This window comes from Pan troglodytes, chromosome 19 (genome assembly GCF_028858775.2).
Source record: "Pan troglodytes isolate AG18354 chromosome 19, NHGRI_mPanTro3-v2.0_pri, whole genome shotgun sequence".
In the NCBI taxonomy this organism is placed as follows: domain Eukaryota; kingdom Metazoa; phylum Chordata; class Mammalia; order Primates; family Hominidae; genus Pan; species Pan troglodytes.
In genome coordinates this window covers 73,948,685-73,965,906 of record NC_072417.2, presented here as the reverse complement: position 1 = coordinate 73,965,906, position 17,222 = coordinate 73,948,685, and the positions used below count along the sequence as shown (strand labels likewise).

At 39.5% G+C, this 17,222-nt stretch overlaps 1 protein-coding gene across 16 annotated transcripts in view; it reads right to left on the bottom strand.

Annotated features, from left to right (window-relative positions):
* The window catches only part of BCAS3 (BCAS3 microtubule associated cell migration factor), a 718,021-nt gene that overhangs the window by 587,186 nt on the left and 113,613 nt on the right, over positions 1-17,222 (bottom strand). For all 16 annotated transcript variants that reach the window (XR_010153059.1, XM_063799111.1, XM_063799112.1 and 13 more), the window contains one exon: positions 8-80. Coding sequence is in view for 15 of the 16 variants with exons in the window: in XM_063799111.1 (XP_063655181.1) it covers positions 8-80 (73 nt within the window). In the remaining variant the exon portion in view is untranslated. The remainder of the gene's footprint in view (positions 1-7; positions 81-17,222) is intronic.

Genomic DNA, 17,222 nt, shown 5'->3' with positions numbered 1-17,222 from the left:
TCCTTACCCAGAAGATCCAATGCTCTTACAAACACCAAGGAGGGGTCTTTTTTCAGCAAAGTTATCACATTTTTGAGCACCTGACAGGAAGGATAAAATAAATTGTAAGCTTTGAGGAATATTATTGTATAATTCCCACTATTTTCATGCTTTCAAAATACTTGAAAAGGAGAAGTATTCATTATAAGTTGACATAATTTATACAATTGAATAAAAAGAAGAAAAGCTACTATATAAAATCATCATATATTATATATATGTAATCATTTTAAAAACTGAACCAGCATTTTTTTTTTTTTTTGAGACAGAGTCTCGCTCTGTCACCCAGGCTGGAGTGCAGTGGCGCGATCGCAGCTCACTGCAACCTCTGCCTCCCGGGTTCAAACAATTCTCCTGCCTCAGCCTTCTGAGTAGCTGGGACTACAGGCACGTACCACCATGCCCGGCTAATTTTTGTATTTTTAGTAGAGACAGGGTTTCGCCATGTTGGTCAGCCTGGTCTCACACTCCTGACCTCAGGTGATCCACCCGCCTCAACCTCCCAAAGTGCTGGGATTACATGCGAGAGCCACAATGGCCAGCCTGAACTGGCATTTTTTTTAAGTTTCAATTGGCACCAATTTCAATCTTATACACCTTCCCCATGAGATCAGAAAACCATCCCATACCCCACCAACTAATTACCTAAAACTAGTAATAATATTGATGTCAAAACTAAATAAAGGTAGTTCAAGACAAGAAAATTATAAAACTATAGGTCATTCCCATTGATACACATAGTTGCAAAAATCCTAAACAAAATATCAGCAAATTAAATAGCAACATATATGAAAAAAATAAACTCTCATAACCGAATTAGATTTACCTAAGCAACAGTAATAGTTTGGCAGTATAAAATCTATTAATGTAATTAATGATATTAATATTTCAGCAGATGCAGAAAAAGCATTCAATTAGACTCTATACCTAATCATATGAACAAAAAAAAAATAACAAAAATATCTTTTTTAACCTAATAATGATCATCTACAAAAGATCTACAGCAAATGTCACAGGTAATGGTTCAGAGTATTCCTATTAACAGCAATAATAATACAAGAATATCCAGAGTTGCTGCTCCCATCAAGTCCTAAGTCCACATAATAATAGTAAGTGAACTCAACAATATTACAGGATACAAAACCAATATAATATGAACAAGAAGCAAAAAAAGTAAAGTCAGGAAATATAAATGGTTCTGAATCATATGAAAAGGTGCTCTGTGTCTGCTCACGCCTGTACTCTCAACACTTTGGGAGGCTGAGGCAGGAGGATCACTTGAGACAGGGCAAAACTCTGTATCTACAAACAATAAAAACAAAAAATTAGTTGGGTATGGTGGCACACTCCTGTAGCCCTAGCTACTCAGGAGGCTGAAGTAGGAGGACCCTTTGAGCCCCCAGAGTTGGGGGCTGCAGTGAGCTATAATTGTGCCACTGCATTCCAGCCTGGATGACAGAGCAAGAATCAGTCTCAAAAAAAAAAAAAAAAAAAGATTAAGAAGAAAAAATGCTCAACCTCACACATGACAAATTCCTTAAAACTATATTGATAATGATATTAAGGAGCTCAGGACAAACCACTCCAAAATATGCCTCTTTGGTATATTGATTATTTGGGCTAAAAGCATTTGAAAAACAGCAGATGTAAGAAAGACACGGTGACCGGCTCTTTGATTCCTGAAAGGAAGCCCCCAAGTGAAAGACGACCTTCCTACATACCAAGAAGAAACATTTTAATCACCAGAGATGTGAAGGCAAGGATGAAAGAAATCTGTATAAATGAACATTGTTAAACTAGCCCTTATCTTCCCAGATACTTTTCCATAAATGTCATTCTTTGTTCAACCTAGCATGTAATAATTTAGGCCGAAGCCAGGCACAGTGGCTCACGCCTGTAATCCCAGCACTTTGGGAGGCCGAGGCAGGTGGATCACCTGAGGTCAGGATGCGAGACCAGCCTGGCCAACATGGTGAAACCCCATCTCTAGTTTAAAAATATATATATATACAAAAATATAAAAATTAGCGCGAGCATGGAGGCAGGCGCTGTAATCCCAGCTACTTGGGAGGCTGAGGCAGGAGACTAGCTTGAACCCGGGAGGCAGAGGTTACAGTGAGCCAAGATCATGCCAACGCCAGCACTCCATCCTGAGGGACAGAGCAAGGCTCCGTCTCAAAAAAAAAAAAAAAAAAAAAAAAAACTTAGGCTGAGTCACTTCTCTTTTTTTTTTACAGATGGAGTCTCACTCTGTCACCCAGGCTGGAGTGCCATGGCAGATCTGGGCTCGCTGCAACCTCCGCCTCCCAGGTTCGAGCTATTCTCCTGCCTCAGCCTTCCGAGTAGCTGGGATTACAGGTGCCCGCCACCATGCCCGGCTAATTTTTTGTATTTTAGTAGAGCCGGGGTTTCACCGTGTTGCCCAGGCTGATCTTGAACTCCTGAGTTCAAGCAATCCTCCTGCCTCGGCCTCCCAAAGTGCTGGGATTACAGGCGTGAGCCACCGCGCCCAGCCGCCACTTCCTTAAGTCTTCATTTCCCTGTTTGGACACATATGCACATGTAAATTTTATGAAATAAAAATTTGTATGCTTTTCTCCTGTTAATTTATCTTATGTCAGTTTAATTTTTTGGCCCACCCAGAGACCCTGAGAGGTCAGAGAAGTTTTCCTCCCCTACAATACTGTGGTTACATTTTTAAGATACCTTATCTTTTAGAAACAAGTGAGGGAATGTTAACGAATAAACTGATATGATATCTAGGAAGGGTTCAAAATAATCTAGAGGGAGGGAAATAAATGCTAATGAAACAAGAATAGTCATAAAATGATGACTGGTGGGTTCCTTAGGGATCATCGCACTATTCACACTACCTTTAAATAAGTCAGACATTTTCCACTTAAAAATTTTTAACTACATATATTTATATACATATAAATATGTTATTTATATAACGATAACTATATATCTTTAAAATTGTGTGAGTGTGTGTGTGTGTGTGTGTGTATTTACTTAAGCATGCTAAGTCAGACTGATGACTGATGCAGCAGTCAGAAGTAAAAGTGCAAGGTAGTGCTTGGGGGGAAAAAAAAAAAAACCCGACACTCAAATTAGTTTACATCACAGGATCTTTAAAAGCCACAATAATTGACAATAGCAGGTACTAAATGTGATAGGAGATGAAGCTAAAATAAAAAGGACTATATAACTAAATTTAACTACATATATTGACACTTATTTAAGAGCTCCTTAAAAAATCCAAAAATTTGATTAAATTCTCACCATATTAATCAAAATTGAAATACAAATACCCCTTAATCCAAGTTCACCCTACACATATACTCAGACATGAGAGAAATAACTTGTATATAAGATTATTCACAACAGTATTGTTTATAATAGCAAAAGACTGAAAAAAAATCAAGTTACAATGGAATATTTCCTACCGCTGCAAAACAACACAACGAATTACACTGTAAAAACATGGAATGAGATAGAAGATATAAAGTGGAAAAAAGGAATACATACAACCATAGGAAGATACAGAACAATATACTACCTTTTGTTTTTTGTGTGTGTGTTTTTGTTTTTCTTTTGAGATGGAGTCTCCCCAAGGCTGGAGTGCAATGGCATGATCTCGGCACACTGCAACCTCTGTCTCCAAGGTTCAAACGATTCTCCTGCCTCAGCCTCCCGAGTAGGTGGGATTACAGGCACCTGCCACCATGCCCAGCTATTTTTTGTATTTTTAGTAGAGATGGGGTTTCACCATGTTGGCCAGGCTGGTCTCGAACTCCTGACCTCATGATCCACCCGCCTCAGCCTCCCAAAGTGCTGGGATTACAGGTGTGAGCCACCACGCCCAGCCAATATACTACCTTTTTTACAAAGAAGAGAAAAAAAAGACCTGCATATATGTATACATGCATATACGAACTCCACGAGGACATATAAAAATCGTAATAGTGGCCGGGCGCAGTGGCTCACTCCTGTAATCCCAGCACTTTGGGAGGCCGTGGCGGGCAGATCACCTGAGGTCAGGAGTTCGAGACCAGCTTGACCAACATGGAGAAACCCTGTCTCTACTAAAAATACAAAAAATTAGCCGGGCGTGGTGGTGCATGCCTGTAATCCCAGCTACTCAAGAGGCTGAGGCAGGAGAATCGCTCAAACCCGGGAAGCAGAGGTTGTGGTGAGCCAAGATCATGCCATTGCACTCCAGCCTGGGCAACAAGAGTGAAACTCCGTCTCAAAAAAAAAAAAAAAAAAAAATCGTAATAGTTACTTATGAGAGGGAAAATGAAAAAAAATGAAGGATAGAAGAAACTTTTCATTATATACTTTGTGCTTTTTCATTTTCAAACCATGTGAATATATAAATTTCCCCCAAAATTTTTCCTTTGTTTTTAAATAAGAAGGCAAATGCCAGAAGAAACAAGTAAATGGTTGTTTCAACTTCTGAGTTAAGATGGTAGACTGAAGACATGAATTTCATTTTATACCTTCAGAAAATTCTAGGAAAAAAATATTAAATTAAATGTACTTTAAAAATATATAACCCCAACAAATTTTGGAAGTAGATGACTGATGACTGACTTAGCAATCTTAAAAGTTCAAGGTTGTGCATGGGGGAAAAAACCTGACGCCCAAATTACTTTACATCGCAGAATCTTTAAAAGGCACAATAACTGATAATACCAGGTACTAGATTTGATGGGAGATGAAGCTAAAATAAAGAAGACTAGATTTGATATCGGCTATCTGAAAAACACATCGATGCTAAGACCTTTACCCTGTTAGGCAACTCATCTTCCCCGTTCCCAGCACAAGGCTGAAAGGTTACTCTCTAGAGACAGACAGAAGGACACTGGGTAAAGGTGAATGCAAAACAAAAAAGTGAAGAAGATTAAATGACAACATTAATACTTAATATTGAAACATCCCTTCATCATCCTTCATGTCGCCTTTCCCATGGGGCTTCCAGGACACTAGCACCAGAACCTTATCCTTTAGGTGGACACTTCTAAGTCTTTTCTGGGACATGTTAACAAGTCCAAGAGGAAAGACTAAAATATACTATTCATCAGAGGGTTCCAACAAACAAACAACACAACCAAAGCACCTCACAATAAAGTTAAAAGTCGACAAATAGACTGGGCACAGTGGCTCACGCCTGTAATCTCAGCATTTTAGGAGGCCGAGGCGGAGGTCAGGAGTTCAAGACCAGCCTGGCCAATGTGGTGAAACCCCATCTCTACTAAAAATACAAAATTAGCCGGGTGTCTATAATTCCAGCCACTCGGGAGGCTGAGGCAGGAGAATCGCTTGAACCCAGGAGGCAGAGTTTGCAGTGAGCCCAGACGGCACCATTGCACTCCGGCCTGGGCAACAAGAGTGAAACTCCATCTCAAAAAAACAAAGTCGACAAGCAGATATGCAATGTTTTCAATTAGCTTTTCAGTTTGCCACTGACAATCATGTGCAAACAGCCAAGGATTAACAGTCATCTGGAAAGTATCTAATACTACACAGGAAGAACACAATAAAAATTAAAAATTGTCATTAATCATTTCCATGATGTAAGAGAAGATACTGCAGACATGGAACAAAATAAGAATTAAAAAGATAGACGCTTGGAGAATAAAAGAGAGCTCTTGAAGAATGATAAAAACAAGGGGATATATATATATATATATGTATGTATGTATGTATGTGTGTGTATTTGTATTTATATAAATATATGTGTGTGCATATATATATATATATTTTTTTTTTTTTTTGAGACGGAGTCTCACTCTGTTGCACAGGCTGGAGTGCAGTGGCGTGATTTTGGCTCACTGTAACCTCCACCTCCCAGATTCAAGCAATTCTCCTGCCTCAGCCTCCCAAGTAGCTGGGACTACAGGCACGTGCCACCATGCCCGGCTAATTTTTGTATTTTTAGTAGAGGCTGGTCTCAAACTCCTGACCTCAGGTGATCTGCTTGCCTTGGCCTCACAAAGTGCTGGGATTACAGGCAGGCATATATTGTTTTTAAACTCAACACAAGAATCAGAGGCAAATTTAAGAAAATTTCCCAGAGAGAAGAGCAAAAACACAAGAGAAGAAAAGAGCATTTTTACACACAAGAAATTGAAAAGGATGGGCTCAGACAGTCCAAACAGTCAATACATAGATGACAGAAGTTCCAAAAGAGAGAACAGAGAAAACAGGAGAAAATCACCCATGAAATAATTCAAAAAGTTTCCCCAGAACAAAAAACTATGATTTTATCAGCTTCTTCAGGTTCTAGCACAGTACATGAAACAGACCAATATCAGAGTACATTGTTTCAAGACAGTGATAACACAGAAAAGCTACTATAAGCTACCAGAGAAGAAACAGATTGTTATAGGATCGGGAATTCAAGTGGTTGCTCCAGGTATTAGATGATATAACTTAACACAAAATCTTTCAGCGAACATCACACAAACTAAATGTTTTTCCTCTGAGGTCAGATATAAAGCAAGAGTGTCCACTCTCACTACTGTTTTTCAATAGAGTACTGGAAGTTCTATCTAGTATAATAAGGCAGCAAACAAAGTAAAAGTCATAGACCAGAAAGGAAGAAATAAAACTCCCTATTTACAGATAACATGATTGGTTACATAAAAATTACAGAGGAATCAACAAAAAAAAATTAAAAAAAAACTAGAATCAGTCCAGCAAGTCACAGGCTATAAGATCAGCATACAAAAGTATATACTATCATGGACACATGAAAATTGAGATTTAAAGTACAGTAGCACTTATACTTGTTCAAAAGAAATCTAAATACTGAACTATAAATTGATTAAACATGTACAGGACTTATGTACTGAAAACTACTAAATGCTGATAAAACAAACAAAAGACAACCTAAATACATGGAGATATATAACTGATATAAAGTTTAATGCAATTCCTACCAAAAATCCAGCAAGATTTTTTTGCAATTATAAACATGAGTATTCTAAAATTTTATGGAAAGGTAAGGGAGCTAGAATAGCTAAAACAAGTTTAACAAAAGAAGAAAATAGAGGAAATCACTCTATCATATTTCAGGAGTTATATAACTATAGTAAATAAGAGTTAGTGGTACTAGCAGAGGAATAGACACATAGATTAAAGGAAAAAAAGAAAACACAGAAATAGACCACACAAATATGGCCAAATGATTTTCTTTACAAAAGTATAAAAGCAATTCAATGGAGGAAGAATAGTCAACAAATGACCCTGGAACAACTGGATGTCCATAAAAAAAAATTAAATCTCACATTTACCACAAATTAACACAAAATTGATCACAGATTTAAATGTAAAACTATACAACTTTCAGAAGAAAATATGGAAGAAAATCTGCAGGATACAGAGTTTGATGAAGTCCCACACAAGATACTAAAAAGTATGATCCATAAGATAATTTTTAAAATCAATTAATTGGATTTAATTAAAATTATAAATTTTGCTCTATCAAAGACCATGATAGAAGAATGAAAGCACAAGCTACATCCACACTTGAAAAAATACTTGCAAAAAACATATCTGACAAATGACTCAAATCTCAAATATATAATCTCACAACTCAACAGTAAAACAACGATCCAATTAGAAAATGGGCAAAGACATTAAGAGATACTTCACTGGAAAGAAGAGATGGATGGCAAATCAGCACAGGAAAAGTCATTAGGGAAATGTAAATTAAGAGCACAGTGAGATACCACTACATACCTACTAGAGGAGCTCAAACAAAGGATCATGACAATAGTAAATGCTGACAAAGATGAGAAGAAACTAGATGTCTCATACATTGCTAGTGGAAATATAAAATGCCACAGCGGAAATATAAAATGCCGCAATCATCACTCCTTGGTAATTACCAAAATGAACTGAAGACTTTTGTCCAAACAAAAATTAAAAAAACAAAACATCCCAGCAATCACAGTACTTGGCATTTATCCCAGAAAAATAAAAACTTGTGTTCACAGAAAAACTTGTGAACAAATGTTAATAGCAGGTTTAGATGTAAGAGTCAAAATCACCCCTGGATGTCCCTCAACAGATGAATGGTACATCCATACCAGGAAATACTAATCGAAATTAAAAAGGAATTAACTACTGATAGACTAAACAACTTGGATATACCTCAAGAGCACTGTACTAGTAAAAAAGCTAATCTCAGCCAGGCACGGTGTCTCATTGGCTCATGCCTATAATCCCAGCACTTTGGGAGGCCGAGGCAGGCAGATCATTTGAGGTCAGGAATTCAAGACCAGCCTGGCCAACATGGTGAAACCCCAGTTCTACTAAAAAAAAAAAAAAAAAAAAAGAAAAGAAAAGAAAAAAATTAGCCAGGCGTAGTGGCGCGCACCTGTAATTCCAGCTACTCAGGAGGCTGAGGCACAAGAATTGCTTGACTCCAGGAGGCAGAGGCTGCAGGGAGCCAAGATCAGGCCACTGCACTCCAGCCTGGGTGACAGAGTAAGACTCTGTCTCCAAAAAAAAAACAACACTAATTTCAAAAAACTTACATATTGTATAATTCTACTATGTAACAGTCTTGAATGACAAAATAAGGATGGAGAAAAATTGTTCTCAAGGGCTGGGGATGTTGCAGGGAGGTAGCATAAGGGAGATCTTTGTGGTGACGGAACAGTGCTGTATCTTGATTGTGCTGGTGGTGAATGTGATAAAATGGCATGGAATTATGTACACACAAGGATACACTGGACTGCTCTGTAGTATTTTTGCAACTTCCTGTAAGTCTGTAATTGTTTCAAAATAAGATTTTTTTAATAGAAGACAGAATAAAGAGAAAACTTCTTGCTAGAATTGCTTTAAAAATGGTTTTCTTTAATATTAAATAATTTTGGTTTGCTATTTTAAAAAGTACATGTAAAAAGTAAAAGTAAAAAGAATGAGAAGACAAGCTACAGACTAGAAAACATTTGCAAAAAACACATCTGATAAAAGGATTGTTAGCCAATACAAAGGAATCTTAAAATTCAACAATAAGAAAACACTATGGGCAAAAGACCTGAGGTCACCCTCACCCAAGAAGATACACATAAAAACAAGCATATGAAAATATGCTCGAAGTTATATGTTATTATGGAATTATAGACTAAAACAATGAGATACCATTGCACAGCTACCAGAACGACCAAATTCCAGAACACTGACAACACCAAATACTGAAGAGGACGCAAGTGACACTTTTCACATACTGCTAATGGGAATGCCAAAAAGCACAGCCACATTGGAGGAGTTTGGCAGTTTCTTACAAAACTAAACATACTCTTACCATACAATGCTGAAATCACACTCCTTGGTAATTACCAAAATGAACTGAAGACGTTTGTCCACACAAAAACCTGCACACGATGTTTATGACAGCTTTATTTATAATTGCCAAAACTCGGATGCGACCAACATGTTATGTTCTTCAGCAGATGAATGGATAAATAAACTGTAATATATCCAAACAACAGACTAAAAAGAAATGAGCTATCAAGCCATAAAACGAAATGAAGGAATGTTAAATGCATATTGCTCATTGAAAGAAGCCAATATAAAAAGGCTATATATCATATGTTACCAACTACATGACATTTTGGGAAAGATAAAACTATGGGGACAGTAAAAAGATCAATGGTTGCAGGAATTAGGAGGAAGACATGAATAAGCAGAGCACAGAGGAATTTAAGGACTTCTAAGTTTTAAGTTTTAACTGAAACTTTTCTGTATGATGCTAAAATGGTGGATTATTATTTCACTATACATTTGTGAAATGCATCATTACACATTTATGAAAATTTCTAGAATGTAGACCAAGAGAATCCTAATGTCAATTAGGGACTTTGGGGAATAATAATGTGTCAGTGTAGGATCATCACTTGTAACAAATGTACCACTATGATACAAAAAGTGGGAAGTGGGAAGAGGTAGTGCCTGGGCAGGGTCAGGGGTATACAGAAACTCTGTGTGTTTTTGTTTGTTTGAGACAGGGTCTCACACTATCGCCCAAGCTGGAGTGCAGTGGCACAATCTCAACTCACTGAAACTTCCACCTTCCAGCTCAAATGATCCTCTCACCTTAGCCTCCTGAGTAGCTGGGACTATAGGCACACATCACCATGCCTGGCTAATTTTTGTATTTTTTTGCAGAAACGGGGTCTCGCCATGTTGCCCAGGCTGGGAAACTCTATTTTCTGCTTAATTTTTCTGTGAATAAGAAATAAAGCTTATTAATTAAAACACCACGTGTTCTCACTGATAAGTGTGAGTTGAACAGTGAGAACACATGCACACAGAGAGAAGAACATCATACACCAGGGCCTGTCGGGAGGTGGGGGGCTAGGAGAGGGATAGCATTAGGAGAAATACCTAATGTAGATGACAGGTTGACAGGTGCAGCAAACCACCATAGCATGTGTATACCTATGTAACAAACATGCACATTCTGCACATGTATCCCAGAACTTAAAGTATAATAAATTAAAAGTAAATAAATAAATAAATAAATGTAGTCAGGTGTGGTGCTACACACCTGTAGTCCCAGCTACTCAGGAGGCTGGACAGGAGAACTGCTTGGGCCCAGGAGCTCAAGGCCAGCCTGGACAACATGGCAAGATCTTGTTTCCCACCCCACAAAAAAAAAAAATAAATAAATAAATAAATAAAAGTAAAAATAAATGTAGCAAACTCTTGCACAACTATGTTCACTGCAGCATTATTCCAAATAGCCGACAGAAGGAAAAAACCCAAAAGTCTACTGATAGATGAATGGATAAAGAAAATGTGGTATATTGAAACGGATTATACAGACTTAAAAAAGAAGGAAAACGGCCAAGCACGGTGGCTTATGCTTGTAATCCCAGCACTTTGGGAGGTCAAGGTGGGTGGATCACTTGAGGCCAGAAGTTCAAGACCAGCCTGGCCAAGGTGGCGAAACCCCATCTCTACTAAAAATACAAAGAATTAGCTGGGCATGGTGGCACACACCTGTAATCCCAGCTACTCAGGAGGCTGAAGCAGGAGAATCGCTTGAACCTGTTGCAGTGAGCCGAGATCACGCCACAGCACTCCAGCATGGGAAACAGAGCGCGACTCTGTCTCACAAAAGTAAAATAAAAACAAAAACAAAACCTCTGGGATATAGCAAAGGTGGTGCTAAGAGGAAAGTTCACAGCCCTAAATGCCTAAATCAAAAAGCCTGAAAGAGCACAAACTGACATTCTAAGGTCACACCTCAAGGAACTAGAGAAACAAGAACAAACCAAACCCAAACCCAGCAGAAGAAAGGAAATAACAAAGATCAGAGCAGAAATAAATGAAATTGGAAAAAAAAATACAAAAGATAAACAAAAAGCTGGTTCTTAGAAAAGATAAATAAAATTGATAGATCATTAGCAAGATTAACCAAGAAAAGAAGAGAGAAAATCCAAATAACCTCACTAGGAAACGAAACAGGAGATATTACAACTGACACGAAATACAAATGATCATCCAAGACTACTATGAACACCTTTATGCACGTAAACTAGAAAACCTAGAAGAGACGGATAAATTCCTGGAAAAATACAACCTAGCTTAAACCAAGAAGAATTAGACACCCTCAACAGGCCAATAACAAGCAGCAAGATTGAAATGGTAATTTTATAAATTACCAACAAAAAAAAGTCCAGGACCAGACGGATTCACAGCAGAATTCCAGTAGACATTCAAAGAAGAATTGGTACCAATCATTCTGACACTATTCCACAAGATAGAGAAAGGAGGAACCCTCCCTAATTCATTCTATGAAGCCAGCATTACCCTAATACCAAAACCAGGAAAGGATAAAACCAAACAAGAAAATTACAGACCCATGCCCTTGATGAACACAGATGCTAAAATCCTTAACAAAATACTAGCTAACCGAATCCAACAACATATCAAAAAGATATTTCACCATGATCAAGTAGGTTTCATATCAGGGATGCAGGGATGGTTTAACATACGCGAGTCAATAAAAGTGACACACCACATAGACCAAATTAAAAACAAAAATCACGGCAGGGAGTGGTGGCTCACACCTGTAATCCCAACACTTTGGGAGGCCGAGGTGGGTGGATCACTTGAGGTCAGGAGTTCGAGAGCAGCCTGGCCAATATGGTGAAACCCTGTCTCTACTAAAAACACAAAAATTAGCCAGGTGTGGTGGCGCATGCCTGTAATCCCAGCTACTCAGGAGGCTGAGACACAAGAATCGCTTGAACCCAGGAGGCGGAGGCTACAGGGAGCCAAGATTACAGCACTGCACTCCAGCCTGGGCAACACAGCGAGACTCCGCCAAACAAACAAACAAACAAGCAAACAAAATCACATGCTCATCTCAATAGATGCAGAAAAAGCATTCAACAAAATCCAGCACCCCTTTATGATTAAAACTCTCAGCAAAATCATCATACAAGGGACATGCCTTAATGTAATAAAAGCCAACCATAACAAACCCACAGCCAACATAATACTGAATGGGGAAAAGTTGAAAGCATTCCCTCTGAGAACTGGAACAAGATAAGGATGCCCACTTTCACCACTCCTCTTCAACATAGTACTGTAAGTCCTAGCCAGAGCAATCAGACGAGAGAAAAAAATAAAGAGCATCCAAATCAGTGAAGAGGAATCAAACTGTCACTGTTTGCTGACAATATGATCATTTACCTTGAAAACCCTAATGACTCCTACAGAAAGCTCCTAGAACTGATGAAAGAATTCAGCAAAGTTTCCGGATATAAAATTAACGTACACAAATCAGTAGTTCTTCTATACACCAACAGCGACCAAGAAGAGAATGAAATCAAGAACTCAAGCCCTTTTATAATAGCTGCAAAAATAAAAATAAAATAAAATACTTAGGAATATACATAACCAAGGACTCAAAAGACCTCTACAAGGAAAACTACAAAACACTGCTGAAAGAAACCACAGATGACAAAAACAAATGGAGACATATCCCATGCTCACACTCGTGGATGGGTAGAATCAATATTGTGAAAATGACCATACTACCAAAAGCAATCTACAAATTCAATGCAATCCCCATCAAAATACCACCATCACTCTTCACAGAATTAGAGAAAACAATTCTAAAATTCATATGGAACCAAAAAAGAGCCCGTATAGCCAAAGCAAGACTAAGCAAAAAGAACCAATCTGGAGGCCTCATACTACCTAATTTCAAACCATATTCTAAGGCCATAGTCACCAAAACAGTGTGGTACTTTATAAAAATAGGTACATAGACCAATGGAACAGAGTAGAGAACCCAAAAATAAACCCAAATACTTACAGTCAACTGATCTTCAACAAAGCAAACAAAAACATAAAGTGGGGAAAGGACACCCTTTTCAACAAATGGTGCTGGGATAATTGGCTAGCCACCTGTAGGAGAATGAAACTGGATCCTCACCTCTCACCTTATGCAAAAATCAACCCAAGATGGACTAAGGACTTAAACCTAAGACCTGAAACTATAAAAATTCTAGGAGATAACATTGGAAAAACCCTTCTAGACATTGCCTTAGGCAAGATTTCATGACCAAGAACCCAAAAGCAAATGCAATAAAAACACAGATAAATAGCTAGGACATAATTAAACTAAAGAGCTTTCGCATAGCAAAAGGAACAGTCAGAAAAGCAAATAGACAATCCATAGAGTGGGAGAAAATTTTCACGATCTACACATCTGACAAAGGGCTAATATCCAGAATCTACAACAAACTCAAACCAATTAGTAAGAAAAAAACAATCCCATCAAAAAGTAGGCTAAGGACATGAATAGACAGTTCTCAAAAGAAGATAGACAAGTGACCAAAAAACATATGAAAAAATGCTCAATACCACTAATGATCAGGGAAATGCAAATCAAAACCACAAAGCAGTATCACCTTACTCCAGCAAGAATGGCCATAATCCAAAAATCAAAAAACAGTAGATGTTGGTGTGGATGCGGCGATCAGGGAACACTTCTACACTGCTGGTGGGAATGTAAACTAGTACAGCCACTAGGGAAAACAGTGTGGAGATTCCTTAAAGAACTAAAAGTAGAACGACCATTTGATCCAGCAATCTCACTATGGGTATCTACCCAGAGGAAAAGAAGTCATTATTCAAAAAAGATACTTACACACACATGTTTATAGCAGCACAGTTCACAATTGCAAAATCATGGAGCCAACCCAAATGCCCATCAATCAACGAGTGGATAAGAAACTCTGGTGTGTATATATATATATATGATGGAATATTCCTGAGCCATAAAAAGGAATGAATTAACAGCATTTGCAGCGACCTGGATGAGATTGGAGACTTTTATTCTAAGTGAAGTAACTTAGGAATGGAAAACCAACCATCATATGTTCTCACTAATATGTGGGAGCTAGGCTATGAGGACGCGAAGGCATATGAATGATGCAGTGGACTTTGGGGACTTGGGGGGAAAGTGAGATGGGGGCGATGGATAAAAGACTGCAAATATGGTGTAGTGTATACTGCTCAGGTGATGGGTGCATCAAAATCTCACAAATCACCACCAAAGAACTTACTCATGTAACCAAATACCACCTGTACCCCCAATAACTTATGGAAAAATAAAAAATAAAAATAAAGGCCAGGCACGGTGGCTCACACCTGTAATCCCAGCACTTTGGGAGGCTGAGGTGGGTGGACCACGAGGTCAGAAGTTCAACACCAGCTTGGCCAAGATGGTGAAACCCCATCTCTACTAAAAACAAAAAAATTAGCAGGGCATGGTGGCAGGCGCCCGTAATCCCAGCTACTCGGGAGGCTGAGGCAGAGAACTGCTTGAACCCAGGAGGCAGAAGCTGCAGTGAGCAGAAATCGTGCCACTGCACTCCAGCCTGGGCGACAGAGTGAGACTCCATCTAAAAATAATTAATTAATTAATTAAAAATTTAAAAATAAAAATAAAGAAGGAAATCCTGTCACATGCTACAACATGGATGAACCTTGAGAACATTATAAGTGAAATACACCAATCATAAAAAGATAAATATTACATGATTCCACTGAGATATCTAACACAGTCACACTAGGGTGGCAGAGGGGAAAAAATAAAAATAAAAAAATAAAGCAGTCACACTCATTGTTTTAGTCCAATTAGTGTTGCCATAACAGTATACCTGAGACTGGGTAGTCTAAAGAAAAGGGGTTTACTTGGCTCACACTTCTAGTGGCTGGAAAGTTCAATATTGAGCATCTGATGAGGGCTTCAGTCAGCTTCAACTCATAACACAAAGCAGAAGTGAGCCAGCATTTGCAGTGATCACATGCCAAACGGCTGGGGAGGTTCTTTTTAACAGCCAGATCTTCTGGAAACTAGAACTCACTCCCTAGGGAGGGCATTAATCTGTTCATGAGGGATCTGTCCCCATGATCCAAGTACCTTCACCAGGCCCCACTGTTACAGAATCCTTGAAGTGTCACTTCGCCAGCCGGAAACCTCTGTGGCCAGTAGCACTGCTGCCCAAGTTTCCCTCGGGGCCCACTGGGCCCACTCAGCCTGGCAGGCTGCGCTCTGCTCACACTACCAGGCTGGATCCCATGCCTGCCAAGGGCAAGCAGAGTGGTGAGGCGTGTGTAAGCGAGCGAGCGGGGGGTTCACCCACTGCTGACAGCCAGGCATGCTGGCTATGGCAGGGCGGGCAGCTCGAGGTGCCAGCACGAGGCCCATGCACGAAGCTCCTGCCCTGCCAACTCAGAAGGTGGGGCTTCTGCCTGTTCCTGGCTTCCACCGGCTCCGTGGAGCATGCAGCCCAGGAGCAGCCACTGCCATGGCCACCACTGCCATCACCACCTCCCAACATTTCCAACATTGCCACAACGGGGATTTTTGTTTGTTTGTTTTTTGTTTTTGAGATGGAGTCTAGCTCCGTCACCCAAGATGGAGTACAGTGGCACGATCTCGGCTCACTGCAACCTCCACCTCCCGGGTTCAAGCAATTCTCCTGCCTCGGCCTCCTGAGTAGCTGGGATAACAGGCGCTTGTCACCATGCCCAGCTAATTTTTGTATTTTTAGTAGAGATGGGGTTTCACTGTGTTGGCCAGGCTGGTCTTGAACTCCTAACCTCGTGATCCGCCCGCCTCAGCCCCCCAAAGTGCTGGGATTACAAGCGTGAGCCACTGCGCCCAGCCAGGGATCATATTTCAACATGACAAATATCCATGGATACATAAATACATAAGAAAGATAAACACTAATTTCAGGATAGGGATTTAACTCTTACGGGTTTAGGAAGAAGAAAATATTTGGAAAGTGTAGCCAGGGGACTTCAAAACTCTTTGTTTTATTTCTTAGGCTGGGTGATAAAAAGCATTTCTTGTGTCTGTTTTTCAGAGATAGGGTCTTGCTCTGTCACCTAGGCTGGACATCATAGCTCACTCCAGCCACTAACTCCTAGGCTCAAATGATACTTCCTCATCAGCCTCCCAGTCAGCTAGTACTACAGACATGCGCCACCATGCCCAGCTAATTCTTTAATATTTTGTAGAGATAGAGGTCTCTCTCTGTGCCCAGGCTAGTCTTAAACTCCTGGCCTCAAGTGATTATCCCACTTCAGCCTCCCAAAGAGCTGGGATACAGACGTGAGTCACCACACCTGGTCAGTAAAAAGCATTTGTAACATTAACAATCCATGTTAGTTGATCCCTCCAAAAATAATGAGGTCTAATCCAAAGAAGGAAAGGTTAATGGTAATATACTGAGATTGTGACTTAACATAATACTTTTTAACTGTGATTATAATAATTAAGACTGAAAATTAAGTTAAGACAAGTTCTATCATTTCTTAGACACCAGACTATAGTATCTACACCGGAGGTTTGAGCCCAGCAGTTTGAGGCTCTAGTGCTCTATGATTATACCTGTGAATAGCCACTGCACTCCAGCCTGGGCAATATAGCAAGATCTTCACCTCTAAAAGAAAAACAAAACTAAGGCCGAGTGCAGTGGCTCATGCCTGTAATCCCAGCACTTTGGGAGGTCGAGGCAGGTGGATCACCTGAGGTCAGGAGTTCAAGACCAGCCTGGCCAACATGGTGAAACCGTCTCTAGTAAAAATACAAAAATTAGCCAGGCGTGGTGGTGCACGCCTGTAATCCT